This window comes from Callorhinus ursinus, unplaced genomic scaffold (genome assembly GCF_003265705.2).
Source record: "Callorhinus ursinus isolate GAN/ISIS: 27379988/994484 unplaced genomic scaffold, GSC_fseal_2.0 scaffold78, whole genome shotgun sequence".
Lineage (NCBI taxonomy): Eukaryota > Metazoa > Chordata > Mammalia > Carnivora > Otariidae > Callorhinus > Callorhinus ursinus.
This window is the reverse complement of record NW_027397140.1, coordinates 561,633-587,298: the sequence shown is the minus strand read 5'-3', so window position 1 is coordinate 587,298 and position 25,666 is coordinate 561,633. Positions and strand designations below refer to the sequence as shown.

Genomic DNA, 25,666 nt, shown 5'->3' with positions numbered 1-25,666 from the left:
AGTTTGCTGGCTGGTTGGTGACAACTTCAACTAATCCTCTAGATCAGGGGTTGGAAAATCTTTCTCTTGAAGGGAGAGTAAACAATTCAAACTTACCAGCCACATGTCTATCACAGCTACTCAACTCTGCCACTGCAGAGTGAAAGCCACCTAAGATGACATGTAAACAAGCAGGCATGGCTGGGTTCCCATAAACTTTATAAAAACACGTGGCCATGGTAATTTGTCAAGCCCTGCTCTACACAGCTCTGTCTGGAGCCCCTACTCTGTTCCAAGCATGGGATAATAACCCTGATTCAGTGTCTTCAGAGCTACTCATCAGGGTGACCAGAGAACAGCCAATCCAATTCCCTGGGCTCTGGTTTCCTGATCTTCTACAATTGTGGATTATCTTTAAGGCCCTACTGTCTAATACAGAATAAATCTACATTTTGATTAGATTTATCTTATACTCAGCACATTAAAATTAAATTCACAATACCCTCTTAGGATTAAGAAACAAAACAAAACACCCCAAACTCTACTGTACTTCCTAATTTTTGTCAAAGGCACACCCCTCTGCCCTCCCTGTAACTCAAGCTTGAAACATCAGCCATCTTTGACTTTTCACTGGTTTCCCATGTGGTTATTATCGAAAAGAATACACTGTTAGTGTCTACTGGAACCTTCTTTCCATTTTTCATGCCTTCCCCCAGAAGACACCTTATCACTTGACAAAAAAGCAATTCTCTCATTTCCATGGCCTTCATTTTTCAAATACTCCTATACCTCACTAGAAGATTTATCATCCTGAATATCAGTCCTTACCATGTGGGTCCTCACTGCAAGCTCTAAATCAAAGTTTCACCCTCGTATTCAAGGCATTCTATCACATGAATTCAGCTGACCTCTCCAGCTTTTGGCCCCACATTCATCAATAAACCCTGAGCTCCTTGCAAAGCGAAGTACTTCCACACTCACCCATATACTCACTGCTATGTTTGTGCCCCTACCGTCTCTTCCACCAGGACACAGCTTCCTCATCATGCTGTACCTAGGGTTTGCCACACCCTTCAAAAGCTGCCCTCCCCAGCCCTCAGCCACCAATGTCCCCAAGACACCTGTGGAACTGCAATTACACATTTCACAGGGCACTGGCCTCATACCCTGCACAGAGCCATCTGCATTCATTTTCTCTTCTCACTCTGACCCCAGAGAGTTTGGGATCATAAACAAGGACTACCTTGCTCCCCATAATACTTTAGCACATGTCTTTTAATAGTAGATAATCAAAAAAATATTTTATAACTTTGGGGGTTTTTCCTATTCTAAATGATATAAGGCTATTCTAGAAAACTGAATATAGGAAAGTATAAAGAAAATAAAGGCAGCTGAAATTCCACTGTCAAAATGTAGTAAGCAGATGAATCTATGGCATATCTACAAAGAGATATACATAGCAATGTGCTTTTTTATTTATTTTATCATTTTCACGTTCCCATGGCAATGAACATATATATGTATCATCATTGTGAATGATGCCATGGTATTCCACTGTGCAGATACACCACTCAATAATGGGCATTTAGGTGTCTCCAGTTTACAACCTAAAAACAATACCATTAAAGAAGCCATAACGACCCTCTGTAAACACTTATCTTCATGCCTTTTCATGTGATAAATTCCCACAAGATGACTCACAGGTCAATGGAGAGATACAGAGAACAGAGAGATACAGATAATAGCTGTGTATGTGTGTGTGTGTATATGCATTTTAAAGGGTAACATTTCCTCAAATGCCCATTAGGTGGTTGTACCAACTTAAATTCCCACTAGCAATATGTTAAAGCAGTACTATTTTATATGTTTTATTTATAAACCCCCTGAGGGCCTTATTAAAATGCAAACTGATTTCTTAGGTCTGGGGTGCAGCCTGAGAGTCTGTGTGTCTAACTTGGTCCTATGTGCCATCAATGCTGCTGGTCCATGGGCCACACTTTAAATAACAAAACAGGAGAGCACTGTTTTTCCTCCCTTCCCACCAGATCCCCTCAATCTTTTGTCTTTTAAGACAACGACACTGTCATTTGCACTTCATCGATTACTGGCCAGGTTGCACATCTCTCTCATATATTTAGAAGCCACCTGTTTTCCCTTTTACAGACTATTTATTCATGTCTTTTGCCTGTTTTCTATGGGAGTACCTGCCTTCCTTACAGATCTATAAGAGCTTCCTTAAAAAGGTACCTGTATGAGCAGCTGTGACCTCCTGAACAGCCGGCTGAGACAAGATCTGCCTGAGCTGGTCCTGGTGGGAAAGCAGTGCACGGCCCGCCTTCAGAATGTACAGTTTTAACTGCTGGCACCTCAGCAGATCCAGGTCTACTTGTCCTGTGGGAGAAAAGGACTCAGCGGGAATGACACACCCTGCTTGCGCTCTTCTCACCAGCTGTATGGCCTTGGGGAAGGTGTTCTGCTTCCCGTACCAAAGTGCCATGGCTGCAAAGTGGCATAAACAATGCCCTGCCCTGTGGGAATTAGCTGGCCATGCCAAATACTGTCAGTAATGAAGGACTTGTCTTTCCCAGTGTTTTGACTAGTGCTTCTGGATAAGCATCCTCTACCTCCCCCAGGTCTTCCCCATTTCCTGCTCCCCTTATAGCTACTTTCATGGGTTAGGGTGAGAATTAAATGGTTTAACACAGTTAGATCCATGTTAGTTATTATTAGTATAATCAAACGTTTCCCACATTGCTGAACTTTCAACTAGATACCTACGTCACAAACAAAATAGTTTCACCTTTTCTTGCCCAGACTCCTCCAAGACAGTTTTGTCGGATACTCACAACACACAGTTCTCTAACTCAACAAGAACATGGCACTTTCTGGAGTCTTATCTAAACAAATGACTGCAGTGGTGCCTGACAGCCGACTGAGGAGGAAACGAAGATAGCTGCCACAAAGATGCAGGTAGACCACAAGAACAGCTGGACTACAGTGGTGGCAACAGGATTCCAAGGCAGGATATGTTGGAGGCCATAGAAGGCAGCATAGCAATGTGGGATGGAACAGGATGGAGGAGCATCAAGCCTGACTGCCTGGCAAACAGGTTTATTCACTGTGATAGAAATGGGGACCAAAGGACAAGGTTAGTGGAATTCTGAACGTGCTGTGCTGTACATGCACGCGGCCCTCCAGCCAGAGATGTGAGCTGGATACCCAGAGCACCTTTAGGTGCTCACTATCATATATGCTACAGCAGCAATCACAGGAATAGGGAGAAATGGGTGAGAAAACTCAGTTGAGCGGGCACAGTGAGCCACAAGTTACGGAGAAAACCGTGAGAATTTCCAATATGCAAAGAATAGTCAGGGAGAAGAACTCTCAAAGAACATGCAAGCGACAGTGTAAGGAAAATTAAGGGAGCACTATTTCAGACCAAAGGAAGGAAGGCACAGGTGACCTTGGTCTTAGCCCAACGTCCACAGATATGAAGTAAGTAAGGCAGGTCCAAACATGCAGACCTTACTGGGTCTGGTGGTGATGAGGCTAAGAGCAAAACTCCTAAAGGGCAATTGGGCCAAAGGGCCATGGCTGGGGGGTTAACAGGGAGGGAGAGAGAACACAGATTCCTCCTCAAAAAGCTTGTTCAGAATACATACTGGCACTGGAAAACAGGCTTGGGGGGAAGCCTGGGGCTCTTCAGGGGCCGCTCCCACCATGCTGTCATTCTTTGTATTACACACTCTTATCACCACATTCAAGGTTTCATGCCCACAGTAACTTAACAAATGGTCAACCCACTGGAACCCAAAGACTTTGGCAGTGGCAGGAACTTGCTCTGACAAAATGACAAACATTGTCCTAACAATGCCAGTTAAGACTGTAGCTATTCCATCAAGAAGCACCATGTACTGACCTAAAAAACCCTGTTTAGGTGATTTCTTTACTTTATGCTTTTCCAATTTGCTTCCAGCGAGGTTTACCAACTGAGCCCAGACAGACAGCATCGGCTCTGTGAAGGGCAGGTTGGTGACACTGAATGCCACGGCAGGGAGCTAAAGCAAGAACACAGAAACCTTCAAAGTCTGTCCAATGAAATGAGCAAATGAAATGTTCTGAAAATTATCATAACCATGAATCTTAATTCTGAAATTATCACATATATCCATAAGTCTTCTTATACCTGAAAATACTCACTTTAAAAGATGACATTAAAGGCAAAATAGAGATTTATATGTATAGTAAACATAATTGATTTTTTCTTTTACAACTTGTCAACAATAATTACATCAGGGTGGTGATTATTATATTCTTAGGCATTTTCTATGTGTTTCAAATTTTCTACAACATGCATACCTTCATTTCTGTAATAATCAAAAACAGTATTTTACAGGAAGATAGTCTAATCACACTGAAGTAATATAAATCACTCACTTTCCCTGTACATCCCTAATTCACAGATTTAAGATGACAGTAGCTGCTAGTACATAAGTTATGTCACTCAACATAATTAATAAGCATTTTCTACATGACGAAAGGTCATTTTTTAAGGAATCATCTTTAGGTTTCTTTAAAAATTGAGTTGTTCAATAAAACATAAACTTCAAATTTTGCATTTTAAGATAATTAAAACTAACAAACACAGCTTCAAGTACCTTCTATGTTGCTAATGCCCTTTTATGTCTCTTGCAGCTAAAATAAGACATGAACTACTAATCCATGTAACATCATGAGATAGGCCTTATTTATCACAGGGGCACAAAGCGAACAAGAGAAGATAGACAGATGGCTTTCCACAAGTTGCATAGCTTCCTAGATGGAAGACATGAACTATGAAAATCAAGTTCATTCCAGCACTGATGGTAGAACCCAGTTCTAGTATAAAACTCCTCTGCCTTATTACCAAGTAACTGAACACAAGTTCACCTACTGGTTTCAGCTGATTCAATGGGCAAACACGACACATCCGCATGTCTGAGAACTGTACAGTGATTCTGCCCTTTGGGGTGATGCGAGTCACCGTGCCTTCTCCAAACTCATCATGCATGACTTGTCCCCCGAGGCGCAGGCGACCATCGATGCCTCCGATCACAGCCAGGACTGCCATGAGGCCCCCCACCTCAGGGTTTTCAGAATCAGGAAAGTAGTCCTCTAACAGGGTCTAATGCAGACAAATAGCCAGATTGAAGAAGAGAGCCCAGGGTGCTGCCTGTTTCTTACACATTTACAGCTAAGCCAAGTTCATTTTTATACTAGTTTCTTCAATAGTTATTTCTAGTAAAATATATTTTAAAATGTCTTTAAACAAAATACATGTCACTTAAAAAGATAAAGTTTAAATTGACATTTTACAGAAAAAAATGATCAGATCTGAAAACACAGCACCCACCCCCTCTGACGGCTTTCCTGTGCAGCTGCGGGTGACGGAATGCAGCTGAGAGTTGATGTACTTGTTTATGAGTCCATTCCACTGACCCAAGGAGTGAAGTGTGCGGAGCAGCGCCACCACCTCTTCTGCCAGGGTGCTGCTATGGGTGGCAGTCAGGGAGGCCTGCGGGCGTGCCCTCCGCCGCCTCAGAGTAGATTCTGAAATAGACGTATGAGAGAGGAGCTACATGGTGCCCTGCTCACTTAACCAGGACACAAATAAGGAGAGCTGCCCACCTCTGAGGAATGGGATATCTGAAGAACAGGTGGTAAGCAAGCTGCCCAGGAAACCAAACAGCTTTTCCACAAGGCATTTCATATCCCTTGCCCTTTCGGTCTTGTCCCATGATGGAAGCACTGCTTGCAGTAAATGCACAGCTAAGATCTGATAAAAGACAATTTAAAATGGCAAACATTAAAGAAAACTACTGTGATTTTAGGTTAAGAAATAACAGATTTTTACTTTCTTTTTTTTGTTCCTATAATGCAATTAATTATGTGAAAATTCAGATATCCATTGTTTTACAACCAGATAATTACACCCAAGTTAATTAAAGATACAGATTATCAGGGGTTATAAAAAGGTACTTTACAGATGCGGGTATTTATTTCATTAAAAATAATTCTTTTCAGCTTAGTTCTTCTAAAGAGAATTATACTACAACTCCTATGAAGCCCATAAGAGCAGATGGTAGGATTTATCACTTCAAAGACAAGTAAGTCAACTACAGTTTAGCAATTTAATCAATTTAAAATAATCAAAAACTTCAGCCCCTTGCACTAGAAAATCTACTTTGGGTTGGTTCCAGTTCTTTTCTACACTCATTATTGAGTACAGACACCTAATTATAATGACTAGGAGCACTGGTATCTTGATGCCACCTCTTAAGGGGGTCATACAGTCCCAAAACTCACACTGAGCAGGATCAGCCCAGCAGCACAATTACCTGCCGCTGCAGGGAGGCGGCGGTGAAAGGTGCATGTCCCTCCACGACCTTCATGAGCAGGGCAATCCACTGTGGGGAGCTGAGGGCAGCACACATGTGTGGCGTGAGCGCGATGCTCCGCACGAAGCCCAGGGTGCACCAGCTCCGGTGCTGCTCCCGGCACACCAGCCTGTTTGGGGAAGCTGCCAGAGTGAAACAAACTAGCTTGGCACCAAATTTCTAGAAATAAATACTCAGTACAATCTACACTTTTAATTTACCTACCATATTATTTTCAAAAATAACCTACTTTACAAATATATTACAATTTCACTCATTCAAAGTGAGAGCAGTGACCCTGCAGTTAGCTCAAGGAACACTTTAAAACACTCTTAAAACCTTTATAGTACATGAGTAACTCAAACCAGTTAAGAAGTTTCATGTATTTACTATTTCTAGACAGTAAGAAAATGACTCACTATTCAAATAGCAGTTACTAGTAAGAGTGCATCTTGTATATTTTTTATAACCTCATGTGTTTTAAATATTTCCCATGATCTTGTTTACATTTAATCTGCACCACAAATTTCCAATCCAAGTTTAAGAAGTCTGCATTAATAGAACAAGACTAGGAGGCTTTCATGAGGTTTATCTAATTTGACTGACGCAACTGACCCTGTCTGCTCCTCCTGGCTTCCAGGTCTCCGCTCATGGGCACCCCAGGGCTTCCACTCTTTCCTGGCAGAGGCCCGCCTGCCAGGGCCCAGCTCTCCTGCTCTCCAGGCTCCCAGGGGCACAGCCTTCAGACACATGTTAATGCCTGCCCTCAATCACACTCACACTCACAAACACATTGACTTTCACACAGTCACACCCTACCACAATCACACATGCTCATTCTCATAGTCACTGATATACTCACACGCAATCACTCATAATTATTCATAAACACACCCAGCTACTCACATACATTCACACTTACTTCCACTTCACGCTCACACCCGTAGTCTCAGCGACAAACTCTTGCTCACTCACACTCAGACTCACATACTCACAAGCACTCTCACACTTAAACACACACTCACTCCTCCCACTTCATCAACTCATTCTCTCCACTCTTAAACACATCCACATTCACACACAAACATTTCAATGGGTTGAACTGTATCCCCCAGAATTCGTGTTCACCCAAAAACCTCAGAATGTGACCTTATTTGGAAATAAATTCTTTGCAGATGTACTTAAGATAAGGATTGAGATGACACTGTACTGAGTCAGGGTGGACCTTAAATCCAATGAGTCTTTTAAGAGGCAGAAAAGGATGCAAAGAGACACATGGCAGTCCTTTGTGCGAAAATGAGGCAGAGCCTGGAGTGCTGTGGCCTCAAGCCAAGACAGCCTGGAGCTACCAGAAGTTGGAACAGACAAGAAAGGATCCTCTCCTGAAGTCTCTGCAGGGAACGTAGCCCTGCCAAAACCTTGATTTTGGACTTCTGGTCTCCAAAAATATGAGGTTCCATAATTGTTAAGGGCTGAACTGTATCTTCCCCCTCCAAAAGCAGTATGTTGAAGTCCTAACCCCTTGTATCTCAGAATGTGACTTATTTGGAAATGAGGCCATGGAAGATGTAATCTGTTTGGAAGAGGTTAAACTAGATTAGGGTTGGTCCCTAATCCAATTATGACTAGTGTCCTTATAAAAGGTGAGATTTGGGGACACACACACACACACACACACACACACACACACACGTGAAGATGAGGGCAATAATCTACAACAAAGGAATGCCAAAGATGGCCAGCAAACTACCCCAAGTTAGGGGAGAGGCCTGGAACAGATCCTTCCCTCACAGCTCTCAGAAGGAACCAGCCCTGCTGACACCTTGATCTTGAACTGCTAGCCTCCAGAACAGGGAGGAAAAAAACTTAGGCCACCCAGGTGTATGGTAGTTTCATGTGGCAGCCCAAGCAAACCAACCAAATTTGCAGTAAGTTGTTCTGACTGCCCTAGGACATTAATACACATGCAGACTCATACACATACACACACCCAGACACACACACACCAAATTCATAGCCCCAGTACTCTGTAGGCCCACAACTATTCATTGCATACATGTCTTGTCCGTCGTTCCACTTTCCACTAACATTCGCAGCAGTCCACACAGGGTCTTGGTGGCTTCACTCTGCATGATTTCAGCATGGACTCCAGCAGAGAGACAAAGAGTTTGCAATAAATTAACAGTACTGGTAAGCATCATTGCAGTGGGATGAATATTCCTTTCAATTTGTTCAGCTTCTGGAAAAAAAGTATCAAAATAAGAACCTATACTTCCAAATAGAAGTGGAAAATGTCCCTGCATGTAATTTAAGGGATTTTAATAACCCAGTCTTTTAAGGAATTTCATATCACAATTTTTACTGTGGAGAGGAAAATAGCTCTTTATAAGAAAAGATGGAATTCAGAATGCACTAAATACCCTAATCACCTCTGTCCCCACTTTCCTCAAAGAAAATAAGCCTTCTAAATTAGAGTTTACTTTTTTAAAACAATCTCTGCACATAGCTCAGAAGCACTAAAACAATCTCAAGGATTTACTCTTTTAGAAAGACAACTTTCCAAATGTCAAGAGCTGCTTGCTGATAAGCTAACTATGCCTTGGATGAAGATGGAAGTGCCTGTGCCATGAAGGGGAACCAGAGGCTCATGCGAACCAAGGCACTGACTTTCTGACAAGGAGGCATGTAATAGCAGAACCACAGTTCTTACCCTGACTTCCCTGAGTGAAAACAAAACCAGCCCTGACCATCTATGTGCGACTCCAGGTTTCACATGTGGTACTCCCAACAGCCCCAAAAGGCAGGCATCATCTGTTCACATCTGAGGGGGCCTGCACCCTCACAAGCGACATGGATGGAACACAACCTTTTCCACTCTCCACACCACCCATTCTCTACTGAGCTCAGCCTCTCAGGTTTCCTCGCCTGACCATACAAACCACTTCCAAAGCCTGACCATGCAGTGCATACAGCCATCACCTGAGCCCCAAGAATCAGCCCTAGCCTCCTGGACAGTCTCACCGAGACCAGCTGTGAGAAGCTTCATTCATACATCCCAATGTCTGTTGGACACATCTAAAAATGTCATGAAGTCCTCCTCCCACAACCTTGGATCTCCTTAGATAGGATTTAACTTTCTGGGTTCACTCCAAATTCTCACCTCTGGTTTCTTTAAGGCAATACAGTAGTGACTAATCCACATTATTCCTAGTCCACCAGGCACTGGCTCACTACCTCACACACAGGCTCAGAGCCAACCAAGAAGGTCCACCAGAGGTAAAGAGAGAGCAAGCCCTGCACTGCCAAACCCTACTGCACTGTCCCCAAAGGGAGCAAGAGAGTCAAATCCAGCTAGGTTGCCAGTTACCAGAGCCATGCTTTTAATTCCTGCGTAAGAATCACCTGGAACTTATTTAAACTGAACCTTCAGGGGCAAGTCCAAAACTACAGACCACGGTCCACAGCTGAGTCCTGACACTGTTCTCATTCCCAGATGAAAAGGATGGCCAGCTGCCATTAGCACACAGCTTGCCAGGTTGCCCCACACTAAACAGCCCCAAGGCACCGACCAGAGTCATCCTCTGTGTCCGAGTCCTCTGCTGAGGGCTGTGTGGAGGCCGGCAGCTCTGCCAACTTGAGGTCATACTTCCCCTCCTTCCCCATCCTGTAGGAGTTGGTGCTGCCCGTGTCCCACTGGACCCTGATCCATCCGTCCTCTCCCAGTTCACCAATCACACGGCCAAGACCAGGAGGAGGTCCATCCTGAGGAAGCCAAAACAAAGATTAGTTAAGAGGGTATACGCCTGTTCTGTCACACAAATGAAGCCTGTAAGGACTGCTATGTTACTCTGCACAGACTCTGTGCCCACAGACTGCTCCAAACCCACCTGCGACATGCACAGCTCACACATCATTACCTTAAATCAAACATCAGGAAATAACTTGCTTATGCTCCTTTACCAAAGAGTTAAGTGGGAAAAGTATCACTCAATTACCACCCTCCCTAAACCAATGCAGAGATGAGGCTTTCCCCAGTCTAGTCCTGGTGCCCTGTTCCTTGGCTCCTTCAATCTCCCACAGGGCTTCGAAAGACCTGAAACCTGAAACAGGCACCTGCATCTCCTCATTTCCTCTTATTCTTCAGTTTCCCTCTAGAACCTAAAGTGGAAACTCCGTCTCTCATTTCTATGAGTTAAAGCTGTTTTCAGGATGCTGCTACCTGTTCCAGGACACTTCTGAGATGACTCTGATGAGGCCCATGCTTAAAAATGAGGTTGAGAAAACCAAGAGATGACAAGAATACTACCACACTGTAGGAAGGTGAGCACTGTCCTTCGCTAGTGACTACAGTAATGACAGAGATACCAGCCCCCACGATCTCTACCTCGTGAGCCCTGACAGAGCTTGGGAGTGGTGTGCTACAAGGACAAACAGAAATGGCCACTGCCCGACTGGCACACCTAAAACTGCAAGGTTGGGGCACTTAATGGGCACATGACCATCAGCTCCCAGAGGCAGCACCTGGGTTTTCCTGCCTCACAGTGTTCAGGACACTATTACTAAGATGCGGTTTGCTCTCTCCTGTTTACTCTTGCTCCTACTCTGGGCTGCCCCTCAAATTGAGCCCATGCCAAGGAGTTTTCTGAAAACAGCTGTCACCCTTTGAAGACCTGATCCTACTTGAGATGTCCCTACACCCACTGTTTCTATTTGTTTTGACTCCATTCACCTGCCCAGGAACTAACTACATCACCAACTACATCATCTGTCAATTGCACAGGCCCTAAGTTAAGGTAGTTATTTATTCCAATTTCCACCCACTAATAACATGGAAGTAAAGATGGTAACTAATGTGTGGCTAACGTGTTTCAAAATCAAATCTAAGTACCTGATCACCCCATTTCCAATCAACACCTCTCATGACCCTGGTTCCAATCTTCATCATGGCAGCCAGTTCTGGCCCTGAAACTGGAAGCTGCACCGGAGCCGTTTCCTTCCTTGTCTCTTCCAAAACTGTAGCAGAAGCTCCTCGGGCAGAAGCATTCAAATCCTCTTCAACATTATCACAACTAGGACCTATCAGAGCATCAAATGCAGCAGCTGAACTAATAAGTAGTTACAACTTCCTAATCTTAATACACTTTTTCAAAACTTAGTAAGTACTGATGAAGATAATTTTGAAGATTCTATAGTGTATACTGTATTATCTTTTCAATACAATAAATATCATTAAAGATTTATTGATGAGAATTTAAAATGGTAAAGGGAGAACCAAGTATAGAAATATGTATCAGAAGATATAAAAGATATAAAATGAGCAACAGAGACATTTACTCTACTTCTAGAAATTATGGCCCCCTCCAAAAAGAAAAGCAAAATGATTAAGTTAGAAAAACACTCATCACATATTCTTATTAGAATAGAAAAACAAAAGATAACCACATAAATGTCTAACAATGAGAAACTAACCAACTTTAATTATGGTACCATGCAGAAAAGAGCTAAGAACAGCAGGCCTGATACTGCTGTCCTTAGGAAGGGCTGCTTGCAAGGCAGCCCTCAGCTGGTGTCTGGGAACCTGAATTTCAGGAGGGCTCCTACCCTTCCCTAACTGGTAAGAGGCCTCTCTGTGCCTAAACTGTTTGCAAAATGTGGTCTCTGCTGAAACCTGCTTCCTTCTGGGGGTCTAGAACTTGCATATGTGCCAGGCCCCAGTGCAAACTCTCTGAACTTTCCAGGTAGACAACATTTCACACATGTAGTCACAACTCTTTGCTGAGAGAATTAAGTTCATCCTGTGTGACTCCACTAGGAGAGGACTCATGTCAGTTTCTCCCAGACATTTCCCATGTGCCCTTCCCTTCAGTGATTTTGCTTTCTAGTCTTTCACTATAGTGAATCTTAGCCCTCAGTGTGACTATATACCAAGTCTGGTGAGGCCTCCTCACAAATTACTGAATCTGGGAGTGGTCTTAGGGACCCTGGCACAGGAATGGCAGCAGTAGGATTCTCTAGAACAACCCTAACTTGCTGAAATATTGCAAAAGGACTGTTTGGTAAAAGGAAGAATGAAGGGGTGGAGCATGATGAATATTTGGTCCCTGATTGCTGCAAAATCGTCCACAGTATAAAACAGAAGTTGAGCTATCAGCTACAAGAAGTAAAATTTAGGGCGCCTGGGTGGCTCAGCTGGTTAAGTGACGGCCTTCAGCTCAGGTCATGATCCTGGACTCCCGGGACCAAGTCCCACATCGGGCTCCCTGCTCAATGGGGAGTCTGCTTCACCTTCTGACTGTCTCCCCTCTCATGCTCTTTCTCACTCTCTCTAAAATAAATAAATAAAATCTTCAAAAAGAAAAAAGAAGTAAAATTTAGAAACAGATTTTAAAATAGTAAATTTAACCCTATGAGTCAGCATGCTGGATCCCCTTGGCTGCTTTTGGCTTTGCTGGCTAATGTGAGGGGGAAGAAAACACAGCCCTAGTAACTCCTTCAGTCTTTGTTTGCTCCTCCAAGGGGGAGGAAAAGGTGCCCAAACATTTCCAAAGGTGGACCTGGGTGCGTCAAAAATGTACAAAGTTAATGATCCTCTCTCCCCCAAAATGGAGAAAAAAGGTTATTCAATTCCCAGGGCTGGAGCAAAGCTTTAGATAAAGTAAAGCTTTTCCCCAGTTTTAGTGGGGCAAAAAATATTCTTTTCTTCAGCCCAACCCAGTGGTGCCTCAGTGAGGCCCTAAGAAGGGCAGAGGTTGCATTCCAGCTAGGATCTCCCCTGGCAGCTATAATGTTAACCCTGCAAATGCCAAATTTACTGCAAAGGGTTTGAATACATTTGCAGTAAGGAAAAAGGGGATCTTTTTTTCAAGTGGTTTTGTATTTTGTGGCTCTTGTATCTGGATGCATACATAAAATTGATATAAAATATTATATGTTTATAATTTCTTATATGAAAGAAAAATAACCCTGATCAAGGAAAGTGGTAAATACAGATATGTATTTATGGGACATGATTCCATTGCTTTCTGCAGCCAGTAGGCAGGTTCAAATTTAAACTCTAAACAAAAACCCCCATAATTAATGATTTGTGCTATGACTTTTACCTACTGTATTCTCTGGGGGAAAAAGGGAGATGACATAAAAAGAGAGGCAATTTCTAGATGGAAACACATTTTTGAGGTTATTTTTTTTTAAGCATTTTTTAATTGTTAAGGAGGTCTTAAGAAATCAGATGTCTGACTCACAGAGGCTGATTGTTTTCTAGCCTAATGCATATTTTTGAATGGGTCATGTGGACACAAAGATTGACAAGATCAAGGAGCTTAGGAAAGCCTTGCTTTTTTGCTTGGACTTGAACACTAGCCTTGCAGTATCTCAGATTCCAGGCAAAGAACATCATAAACCAATCAGATTTAACAGACATATATACATAGAACTCAAAAAGAGGAGGATACACAATCTTCTCAAGGGTACATGGAACATTCTCCAGGATAGATCACATGCTAGACCATAAAACAAGTCTCAATAAATTGAAATAGAGTATAATCATAAAAATTATGTTCTCTGACAACAGAATGAAACTAGAAATTAATAACAGAAGGAAAACTCAAAATTTCACAAGTATATGGAAATTAAATAACATACACTTAATCACCCAAAGGGAAAAACTAAATCACAAGAGAAATTTTAAAATACTTTGAGACAAATGAAAACAAAAGCACAACATACCATTTATGGGATGCAGAAAAGGCAGTGCTAAGGTGGAAATTTATATCTATAAATGCATACATTAAAAAAAGAAGAAAAATCTCAAATCAGTAACTTAACTCTACACCTGGAGGAACTAGAAAAATAAGACTACAATAAAGCCAAAGTTAGTAGGAAGAAAGAAAGAATAAAGACTAGAGCAGAGAGAGAGAATTAAAAACAACAACAAAAACAACAACAGAATCAACAAAATCAAAAGTTGGTTTTTTGGAAAATATCAACAAAATTGACAAACTTTAAGTAGATTAACTAAGAAAAAAAGAGATGATGCCAATAACTAAAACCAGAAATGAAACTGGGGACATTACTACTGATTCTACAGAAATAAAAAGAACTGTAAGAAAGTATTATGAACAACTATACACTAACACGTTAGCTAACCTAGATGAAATGGATAAATTCTTAGAAACACAAATTATCTGAACTGACTCAAGAAGAAATAGAAAATGTGAATAGACCTATAATAAGCAAAGATACTGAATCAGTAATCAAACCTCCCAACAAAGAAAAATCCAGAACCAGATGGCTTAACTGGTGAATTCTACCAAACATTTAAAGAAAAATTAATACCAGTTCTCTAACTCTTCCAAAAATAGGATAGAAGGCAACATTTTCTCACTCTATGAGGCCAGCATTATCCTGATTAACAATAAAACTATAAAATACTGCTCAAAGAAATGAAAGAAGACCTAAATAAATATAAAGCCATCACACGTTCATGGAAAGAAAGACTTAATATCTGTTAAGATAGGAATACTTCCCAACACAATCTACAGATTCAATACAAACTCTAGGAAATCCCAACAGCTACTTTTTGCAGACATGGAAAATCCAGCCCTGAAATTCATACAGAAATCCTAAGGACCCAAAATAGCCAAAATAATCTTGAGGAAAAAAACAAAGTTGGAAAACTCACTTTTTGATTTCAAAACTTACCACAAAGCTAGTGTTCACAACAATGTGGTACTGGCATAATGACAGACCAACAAAATAAAGTCTAGAAATAAACCAAAAAATGTATAGTCAAAAGATTTTTGACAAAGGGCCAAGACCTTGGGAAAAGAAGAGTCTTTTCAACAAATGATACTAGGACAGCTGGATAACCAAAAGAAATAAAAGGAGTCCTTACCTCACACCATATTAAAAATTGCCTAGAAATGGACTAAAGACTACAAGAACTAAGACTATATAAACTTAAAAAAAGAAAACGCAGTGAGCAATCCTCGTGACCTGGGTTTAGCAATGATTTCTTGAACATGACATCAAAAGCACAAGCAACAAAAGAAAAATAGATAAATTGGACTTCACCAAAATTTAAAACTTCTATGCATCAAAGTAAAACACAACCCACAGAATGGGAGGAAATATCTTCAAATCATGTAATTGATAATGGTCTAGTATCCAGAACATGTAAAGGACTCCTACAACTCAACAACACTAAGACAAATAACCTAATTTAAAAATGGGCAAAGGTTTTGAAGAAATTTCTCCGAAAGATATACAAATGGCCAACAAGCACGTGTAAAGATGTTCAATGTCCTCACATTAGCAAAATGTACATTAAACCACAATGAGAAACCACTTCACACCAACTGGGATGACCGCAATCCACCCCCCCCCGCCACCCCCGCCCACCATCCCCCAAAAGGAAAATAACTGGTATTGGTGAGGAGCAGAGAAACTGGAACCCTTTTCCATTGCTGGGGGAAATAGAAAATGTTGCAGTGCTATGGAAAAGACTGGTGGTCCTTAGCATGCTAAACATAGGATTACTATATGACTCTGCACTTCCACTCCTAGATATATAACAAAAGAATTAGAAACAGGTGTTCAAACAAAAACTTGTACACAAATGTTCCTAGCAGCACTACTCACAATGGCCAAAAGATAGAAACAAGCCAAATGTCCAACTATGCGTGAAAGGTTAAATGAAATGTAGTATATGCATACAATATAATGTTTTTTAGCCATAAAAAGGAATGAAGTACTGATACATGCTAAGTGAAGGCCAGATACAAAAGGCTAAAAATTGTATTTCATTTATATGAAATATCCAGAATAGGAAAATCCAGAGATAAAAAGCAGATTTGTTGTTGCCAAAAGGGGGAGTGGGAAATCAGGAATCACCACTAAATGGGTATGGCTTTCCATTTGGAGTGACAAAAAAGTTAGGGAACTAGATAGTAGTAATGTTTGTACAACATTATGGATGTGCTTAATGCTACTGAATGATAAAGTTGTTAAAAGGGTAAATTTTATGTTATTTTTATTTTACAATTAAAAAAAAGTTTACAAAGAGAGAGAAAGAAGACATAAAGGCAAAATCCTGACATTTTCATGAATGACTTAAGGCACTGCCAACCTACCAATCAGCCGAAGTGCTGTCTGTGTGAGGGCGAGTGTGCCAGAGTTCAGCAGGAGGTTCAGGTTGTTTGCACCATGCTGCAGGGTAAGCATACTGAGCATGACCAGGAGAAAGCGAGCTTGTGGGGTCGTCCCCAGGCTTGGTCCTGAAGGATTCTCATTGGTAATGGTTTGTAGGGGGACAGGCTGGATACCTAAAAGGCATTGGCACCCACATAAATTTCTTGTGTGTGGATATAAAAACATACATGATGCAAAAAGCAGTAGCAATTTTTAAAAATTTCTGTTTTTCAGTGGGTTTCCAAAGTGTATGGACATCAGGCAGCTGTGCATTACTTTGCAATAATCCTACCACCATCAATCCACATATAGCCATTTCCAATTGTCTGCAAAACTTATCACACTGCTCCTCTAAATGTCCCTGATGGCTTACTCATTTCATTTCAAATACAGCAGTCATATTTCACTTGTCTTCCACAAGACCAATCCTAGCATTTCTCTGTAGGTACTCAAACTATCCAAGAAATTAAGTATTAATATAGGATATACAATTTAGGACATATGGTATCAATGATACACATGAAAATGTTAAAATGTAAAAGCTTAATATCACAATACTACAAAATTGTATCTTCCGAATTTTGAAAGTTTTGTTTAAAATTTGAGAAAGCTTAAAGCAGCTTAGAATATTATTCTAATGTACCCCTGAAACAAATATACTATATATTAACTAAATTGATTAAATAAAAAAATTTTTAAAGATTATTCTAATGTAAAAAGTTATTAAAGTCTTCTCAAAGAGCAAAAATCAGCATTTGCAAGGTTCTACAACATATAATTAAGAGCCAAACTATAAAATAACGCTAATGTGATCACTGACATTACTTCAACAGCAATCTTAATACAGCCTTTTAAGCATTTTTTTTTAACTCACCAAGCTCTTTAAATTTGGCATTTGCATCCATCAAAACATTTCGAATATTCTGAACAGCCCAAGCATACAGCTTGCCAAAAGTTACTTCCAGTAGCATCCGATTAAAAGGTGGGATCAAATCAACATCCTTTAAACAATCTGTAAGAGGTTCCCTTTCAAACAAAGTTAAAGAATATTACTTAGAATACTGCCAGACTTTCAACTTCAATAGAATAATGCTTTGTTGCCACAGTTTCCCTTAATTAAGAAACAAATGTTATGAAGTTTTACCCTATATCAATCCCCTCAGGAATAAGTCTTTGCCATCCACAGAACATAGCATACTGTACAGATGGAAGTAAGAAATTTTTGGTTGCCAGTTTTAAAATTGTATCTATCCCTTCCAGACGAACCTCTGCTCTCTCCAACTGCAAAATATGAATGCATACAGTTAAGTGTTGTGTATATTATCCTATGCAGAGAAGAACGTTCTTAGCAAATTTTACCTGTTTTAATAGGCACTTTCTCATTTTTTCCACATCCACTGGCTCTTCCTTAAGGGCAAATTCAGCAATTGTGCTGAGGAGTGCAGACTGTGGATAAAGACCCTGAACATTCTGCTTCAACCATTTGTATTTGTGAACACCTGTAACCGTACTCAACAGTGGCTGCCATTTATCCTGACAAAGGAAAACCATTTTCACCATTAGTTTACCTTATTGATATTAATATGCGCTCTAAAACACTTATACAAATAAAATATAAATAAATGCAAATAGGTTGAAATTGCTACAATACTTTAAGTTTAGCGAGTATGGCAAAAATAGCTATGCCATAAATAGACTTATAAATGAATTTATAATCTCTATACTTATGTACCTTGGCACAGACAAACATGGCATACAAAGTTAAATTATCATCCATATTAATAGCCTAAGACACCAGGACAGTTTCTGCAGCAAAGTATACATACATTCAATGAATGAATGGTAAATGAATAATGATACAATGTACCACTAAACATAAAAGGGAACACTTTCCCAGCTATCAATCTGACCAGGACACCATAAATCAAGTGCGCTAAGTGTGACTTGGAATGTCACCCATACTCTCAGTAACCCACTACACTCTCTATCCTATAGATAATCAAGGACAAAGTGACAATACTATGAGTTCCTTTGCTATGTGCTTTGTTTCTATTCAGCCAGCCTCAAAATCACAGAAAATACTTCACCTTAGGTGATTTAATTGTAATGGGTCTTTTGTCCACATTTATAGGACTGTGAGGCAAAATGCATGCTTCTTCTAAATCACTCTCTTCATTTCCAATTTTTTCTTCATCATCAGTAGATTCTGGCTTCTTAGGAACTATGATTAAAATTATCATTCATTATAAAAATCATTTACTTAAACATAATTTTAAATTAAGATATATTAAATATGTACCAAGGCAAAGGACCTGAATATTTTACTCAAACAAATATGTAAATATCACTGTCATCTGAAATGCTCAAACTACAAAAAGTAAAAACCATCATGATTATTTTCACATGACATTCAATAATAACACTCTGCCACTTCACATCATGAACAGAAAGGCAGTGAGAGTGCAATGATGCAGCAGATCCTACAGAAAGGGAAGCCCAGGAGTCAGCAAACATTTTCTTAAAGGGCCAGATGGTGAATATTTTAGTCTTTGCCGGCTATTCAGTCTATTGCAAATACTCAATTCTGTTGTTGCAGAATGAAAAGCAGCTAACTTTATTTATGGTTGCTGGAATTTAAACTTCATATAATTTCCATGTGTCCAACATATTATTCTTTTGATTTTTTTAAAAAGTCTTAAAATGCAAAACTGGTCTTAGCAGTAGACAGCAGACAGTGGCAGTAGACAGCAAGCAGCAGGCTGCATTTGTCCCCAGATGACAGCTTGCCCACTCTGGACCAGTTCAATGAATCTGTCACCATGGTGCAAGTGAATTAACTGGATGCCTTTTACTATGTTAGTCTCTTTAATTAGGGAAATTTCTATTGAATTTGCAATGTGATACACACTGTTGCTTCCATATTTTTGCTCCCTTTCAAGATGTTTAATCTATTTCTTCTCAGCATATAATATAATAAGCAACATAATTAATAATACACCTGGGCAGTAGAACACTAACACAGCACATCTGGGTTGCCCAAACCCTGCAAATTCCCAAGAAAGACTGCTCCTTCAGCACTTCGCCAACTCCTGTGAACTGAGTTCTGAGTCCTTGGCATGTTCTGCCTGAGAAGAGTGTTTCTGAATGCCTGAGGTCTGGGGCCATGTTTTCCAGTTTGACTAGATAGTTTATGCCAACAATGGGACTTCTGGTTCTCACCTGTTCCCACTGTGGAGGCTGGAGTCTTAAGTAACTGAGAGCAACCATGCAGGTGAGCATCCCTGGCTGACAGCCCTTCACACATGTTGTCTCTCACTGCTAAGAGGACTAAGCATGGCTCTGTGCAGCTCCACTGGAAGCTTAGGCCCAGTTTCCTTTGGATTTCCCTCAATGCACCTTTCCTTTTACTAATTCTAACTTGTATCCTTTCACAATAATAAATGTAACTCGGAATATAACAGCTCTTCTGAGTCCTATGGAGCCATACCAGTGAATCATCAGGTGCTCTTGGTGACCTTAACACAGCACCAGTAATATCATCATCTATAAGTTGCTTAAATTTTCTTTAAAAAAAAAAAAAAAACAGCTTCAAACTTCACACACAACTAAATAATTTAAACCCCAAACAAGAAACTTTAAGAGGTGACAATGAGGGCTCAGATTCCGTGGAGGTGACGGCTGGGTGGTGAGGACATCATTCTCCCTCAAGCTGAGATGGCAGTCTCCCAAGCCTGTGCCTCTGCTGCGAGGATCTCAGAAGCATTCCTACCATGATTTCCTGACCTAGAGCATCTCTAGGATTTAGGCAAATTGTTGTTGCTTAAGAGTCTGCTCAAGAACAATCAATTCAGGAGGGCTTCTAACACAACTTAATCTTTCCTGACATCATTGTTCATAATGTCCATCCAAAATTCAGTAATTAAAAAAAAGTCAGTAATTAATATTGTTTAATAAGCTGATCTGTTAATAAATCAGTATAATTCATAAGAATACAATCAGAAATTTCTGTAAACATGTTTATAATCACAATTAACCAAATTCCAGTCTTTTATGTACTTATACTCAAATTCTGGCTATTTAATGCAAAAAGTCTTTTCCGTAATATCCCAACCGTTTAGCTGCTTCCTAAAAATATTAGTAACTCTTCTAGCTACTTTTATAACAATTTCTCATGTATCAGAATACTCAATATTTCCAAAGAAAAACATTTCTTTACAAGAATGGCAAAATTAACTGCAAAATTAAATGTTTCCATACATCTCATTTACCAGGATAAGTGATTAAAAAAAAATACTTCCTTTTCCCCATCAATTTAATAAAGAGTATAGTTTACCTTTTGCAGTATCAGCTTACTAGTTACCAAATCATAACACCCTCAATCTCAAAGTTGCATCATTATCTGATGTCTTGGAAAAATAAGCAGCATCTGTATATTTAATCATAAATACACATAACAAATATCATGGCAGTTGTGGAAATCCACATGTACTGACCAGTAGTGAACAGCTTCACTCAAATCACAGACTCAATCATATGGGGGCAAAGCACACACTTTGACAGCACGTTCCTACCTTTCACGTTCTTACCTCTCTTTTTCCTTCGTTCTCGAATTATCTTCTGAGCTATCCTCCTCCAACGGGGCAAAGAACTTAACAGTTTAAACTTGGACATTATAGAGAGATCATTACAAACTGCAGGTCTTAGTTCATTAAAGAGGAATCTCAAACGTTCGATGACTGGAGCGCAGACTTCCTTGTAAGAACGACCCTGTTCTTGATGTGTCTACAAAGTTAAATATGAAAAGACAATTAACAACAAATATTTTACCAACTGTCTGCAAAGCACACAAGAAAAAGAATAAAAATGTACTTACTTTAATGAGTGAGCATTTTGCCTGGTAGACAACTCTACAAACATCCACTACTGATTTAGGTAATGTTCTGTGCTTTACTTGCTCAATACCAAGTGCTCCTGCATGAACTAAAGATAATGCCACGTGACCTGTAAAAGACATTTTAAAAAGGGGGCAGGGTAAGAATGAATGCATATTGCATTCAGTCAAAAAATGTAATAGTATAGCTAAAATATCAAGCTTCCTACCTAAATCTTCATGCTTTAAAAGGCAACATAACAGTAAGCGGCCAACCTCTTCCACAGGATGCTCAGGAGGAAATGTGATTGGTGTGGTCAAGTGGCACTGCCTACAGTACCTTTCTATTTGACACAGAAAGTCCTGTAACAGAAACAGCTGGAGGTAACTTCAAAGCCACATGAAACACCATCATGAATTCCAAACTACATGCCACAATTTCTGATGCACTTGCAATCACCAATGTTTCTAAAACATCACTGGCATATTGCACCGAACCAGCCTCTTACCTCAAAACCAGTCCCACAAATAATATGTAAATAAAGTCTGTGCTAAGCCAATCAAAGAGCGTGAAGGTGTTCGCACATCAAAGTCCTAAGGCAAACCAAAGGACACTAAGTGTGGGAAGGCCTCACTCACCTTCACGTTGTGATCCTGGATGTTATTATCAGCGATAGCTTGCAGGAATGCCTGGGAATGGTCGCCCAGGGCCCGTCTGTGGGAGCAGAGTCGGGACTTGCTGGCAGGAGTGCCCCCAGGAGAGCTACAATGGTCCTCATCTTTCTCCTCATTGTAGCTATAGTGGATCTGGCTGGTCTGCAGGCCTCCAGAGAAGATGGATGACTGAAGCCACTCTAGAAAGTGCATATGCAAATATTAAGAAGAAACTTGAGTGCACTATTCAGAAATAAATATTGAAATAAAAGATAAAGAACCGAACAGCTGATTTACAAGGAGAAATTTAGCATCATTCATGTTAAAGAGTCACATCTAACATATTTACAGAGGCTGGCTTATAATTCCTATATCTACAGGAAAACAGGTAACACTTCTGGTTTTTTGGGTTTTTTTTTTTTAAGATTTTTATCTATTTGACAGAGAGAGAGAGAGATAGTGAGAGAGGGAACACAAACAGGGGGAGTGGGAGAGGGAGAAGCAGGCTTCCTGCTGAGCAGGGAGCCCGATGCGGGGCTCCATCCCAGGACCCTGGGGTCATAACCTGAGCTGAAGGCAGATGCTTAATGACGGAGCCACCCAGGCGCCCCTACACTTCTGGTTCTTTACTACATCTTAAGCATGGTGTCAGAACGCAGGATAACAGTTTCAGTCCAACATTTACTTAGATACCCGGTCAAGCATGGAGCTGACAGATTCCACAGATACTGTGTGAAGACTGGGGTTTTGCCTTCTAACAGGGAGAGCATCATCTGGGCAACATTTACACAAGTAATCATTCAATTTGAATTGGGATAACTGTATGCTACAAAGTACTACAGTGGATATAGCAGCAAGACCTCCACTATTTGAAGATTCAGTAAAGGATTTGCTGTGGAAGTGACAATTGAACTGAGATCTAGATAAAGACAAAAACACTGAGCATCCAAGTAGGAAAACAGCACATGAGAAGGGATCTACAAAGAAAAACATGGTCAGGGCAGGCCACATTTCCCTAGAGCATTAATCCAGTAATAAAAATGAGCAACTACTGGACATATAACATGGGATCTTAGTAAGAGACAGATCCTTGGGAGACTGGATATCCAGTGGACTATAAAGGAGACCTGTGTGAGGCATGGCCAGACCCTCAAGAACATGCTATTCCTCAGTGCAAATGTAAGTGCTCATTCTAACTGCTATGATAACTAGAGTAAAGGTTCACCAAAAAAATGAAGAGTCAGTTTGTACATTGCTACAAATTTTTTTCAATGACTTGTGTGACCAAAATAGTCCTCTGAAACCCAAGCAATCAAATCTAGGATGTACTCAACATTCTTTTACTGGAAATTTAGATGTTAAGAGCATTCAGGAACATTCTCCAAAGTGCCACATTAATTCTAAAACACAAATCTGATCATGACCTTCCCTGGTTCTCCACATTTAGAACTCTCTCTAATCTCTCAAAGATACTGCTCTAAAGGTGGCTTCTGATGCCCTAGAGTAGATTAGGACCCCTCCACTAGGGCCCATAGCACCTTCTGCTCTCCTCTGCTCTGACTCTTCTCATTTTAGAAGAAGCCTATCTTCCCCACAGTACAAGTCTTTGAAGGAGAGGATGAGTCCAACCCCCATCCTCCCCCACTTAGTGACTCTGCAGACAGCAAAACGCCCAGCATGCACACCAAGGGCTTGCTCCAGAAGGCTGGGCTGACCAGGTACATAGCCATCCTTGCCCACCAGCCCTTCTCCCCTGACAGCGCACATATATAAGCAACTGGAAACCCTACTTTTTTCAAGAATGCCCCTCACACACGTGTTTCACACACCCAGTTTGCTGGGACTCCAATTTCACGATTCTTCTACCTCTGATGGGGCTTTCCTCCCCATCAGAATCACTTACAAATGTCTCCATTTTATCCTCTATCACCCTGCATACTGATCTATTATAACGTCTGGCTCATCATCACACAAAAGGCACCTAAAGGCAGAGATGTGTCTAATTCCATGCCTAATGCATTGAGCACCCAGCAAGGTAACTCATAAGTACTTACTCAATAGATGCTTGCTGGATGGCTGGTAGACAGATGGATGGAGAAATACACAAATACACAAAGAGAACTTTAATCCATCTTATATGGAGAAATTTTATAACTTTCGGTGATTAAAAAGGTTGCAATCCCAAAATGTATTTGAGTCTAGTAAAAACACAATTCTCAAACAAAATGCTATTCCCAAAAGAAACCCAATCCATGTGACATAGAGACGACAGCCAGGTTGAGCCCATCTGTCACAGGAGGCAAAGTAACAGCACGCACAAGACTGATCTTCCTATGCACCTGTTAGCTTCCTCTGCTGCCACAGGTCATGAGAGCAAATAAAAGCCACTAACATCTATTTCTATTTAATTGGCTTATGCTCTTAGTCTCACTATTCTTATTTTTACTCACCAACAACTGCGTTGATTCTTCTCCCATTCTAAATGGCACTTATGTCTCAGCTAAAATAACTTGCTAGGGGCGCCTGCATAGCTCAGTCGTTAAGCATCTGCCTTCAGCTTGGGTCATGATCCTGGGGTCCTGGAATCGAGCCCCGCATTGGGCTCCCTGCTCCGTGGGAAGCCTGCTTCTCCCTCTCCCACTCCCCCTGCTTGTGTTCCCTCTCTGTCTCTCTCTCTGTCAAATAAATAAAATCTTTAAGATAAGATAAAATAAAAAAAATAAAATGAACTTGCTAATCTGTTAGTAGAAAGCAAAATTTTTCTTACTTTCACATTCGATCTCAACTGGAGACAGTGGTGTGCTCATAGCTAAATAAGAAGCATGTAATCCGAGAAGCAGGCCCAGATTCCTCTCTGTATCTATCAGAGGCGAAGAGAGACTTCCCAGGTCTGGTATGGTAACAACTTCTTGGTCAGGCTTGGAAAGATAAATTTCGTCATCAGTCTGAGAAAATAGGGTTAATTAAAAACATAAAACCAAAAAAGTAACAGCTTATATCCCTAAACATGACAAAGTTCCATCAGGAAGAAAAGCAGGTGCTCTGGACACCCTCTTTCTACATCCTATTATAGTGAGCTCATGCTGCTGCCAAAATAACCATGCACACCCTACAAAGCAGACAGTAAACATACAGGTCTACTGGTGGTAAAACCAAAGCTTAATAAACAAGTCAGCTAGAGAATTCCTTATAAAATCAAATAGAAGTTTCCAGAGTGACTCTATAACAATACTTCAGAAAATATACTGAACTGTTACATGCACAAATAACCCCAAAAAAGACAAAAATACGACAAGGATTGCTGTGAGTAATCTGTGAGTAAATCTGTGAGTAAACTGTAACCACATAAGTGGAAAAAATATATTTATGCTAACAAAAAGGAAACCCAATTAGAAAAGAGCTCAAATGAAAATAAACTTTGCTAGTCATATTAGATGATAATTTACAAGCAAAGTCAATCTTCCCCTTCATGAATGCTTTAAGTACTACCCGTGTGGCACTTCATAAATTTTATTACTTCTGGATCCATACCTGGAAAACCAATCCCAATATATAAATT

General features: G+C 40.5%; 1 protein-coding gene across 6 annotated transcripts in view; it reads right to left on the bottom strand.

The window, feature by feature from the left end:
* HERC2 (HECT and RLD domain containing E3 ubiquitin protein ligase 2) overlaps nt 1–25,666 on the bottom strand; it is a 264,269-nt gene that overhangs the window by 109,039 nt on the left and 129,564 nt on the right. For 4 of the 6 annotated variants that reach the window (XR_012376642.1, XM_073887396.1, XM_073887398.1 and 1 more), the window contains exons 26-44: nt 24,875–25,052; nt 22,093–22,307; nt 21,684–21,816; nt 21,457–21,584; nt 21,170–21,365; nt 18,671–18,804; nt 17,943–18,116; nt 17,728–17,864; nt 17,458–17,609; nt 16,526–16,717; nt 11,284–11,471; nt 9,965–10,157; nt 8,452–8,634; nt 6,357–6,538; nt 5,647–5,794; nt 5,372–5,568; nt 4,913–5,143; nt 3,899–4,037; nt 2,227–2,370 (exon numbers count right to left, since the gene is read on the bottom strand). Coding sequence is in view for 5 of the 6 variants with exons in the window: in XM_073887396.1 (XP_073743497.1) it covers nt 2,227–2,370; nt 3,899–4,037; nt 4,913–5,143; nt 5,372–5,568; nt 5,647–5,794; nt 6,357–6,538; nt 8,452–8,634; nt 9,965–10,157; nt 11,284–11,471; nt 16,526–16,717; nt 17,458–17,609; nt 17,728–17,864; nt 17,943–18,116; nt 18,671–18,804; nt 21,170–21,365; nt 21,457–21,584; nt 21,684–21,816; nt 22,093–22,307; nt 24,875–25,052 (3,244 nt within the window). In the remaining variant the exon portion in view is untranslated. The remainder of the gene's footprint in view (nt 1–2,226; nt 2,371–3,898; nt 4,038–4,912; nt 5,144–5,371; nt 5,569–5,646; nt 5,795–6,356; nt 6,539–8,451; nt 8,635–9,964; nt 10,158–11,283; nt 11,472–16,525; nt 16,718–17,457; nt 17,610–17,727; nt 17,865–17,942; nt 18,117–18,670; nt 18,805–21,169; nt 21,366–21,456; nt 21,585–21,683; nt 21,817–22,092; nt 22,308–24,874; nt 25,053–25,666) is intronic. The other 2 variants (XM_073887397.1, XM_025852085.2) reach the window with 2 other exon arrangements.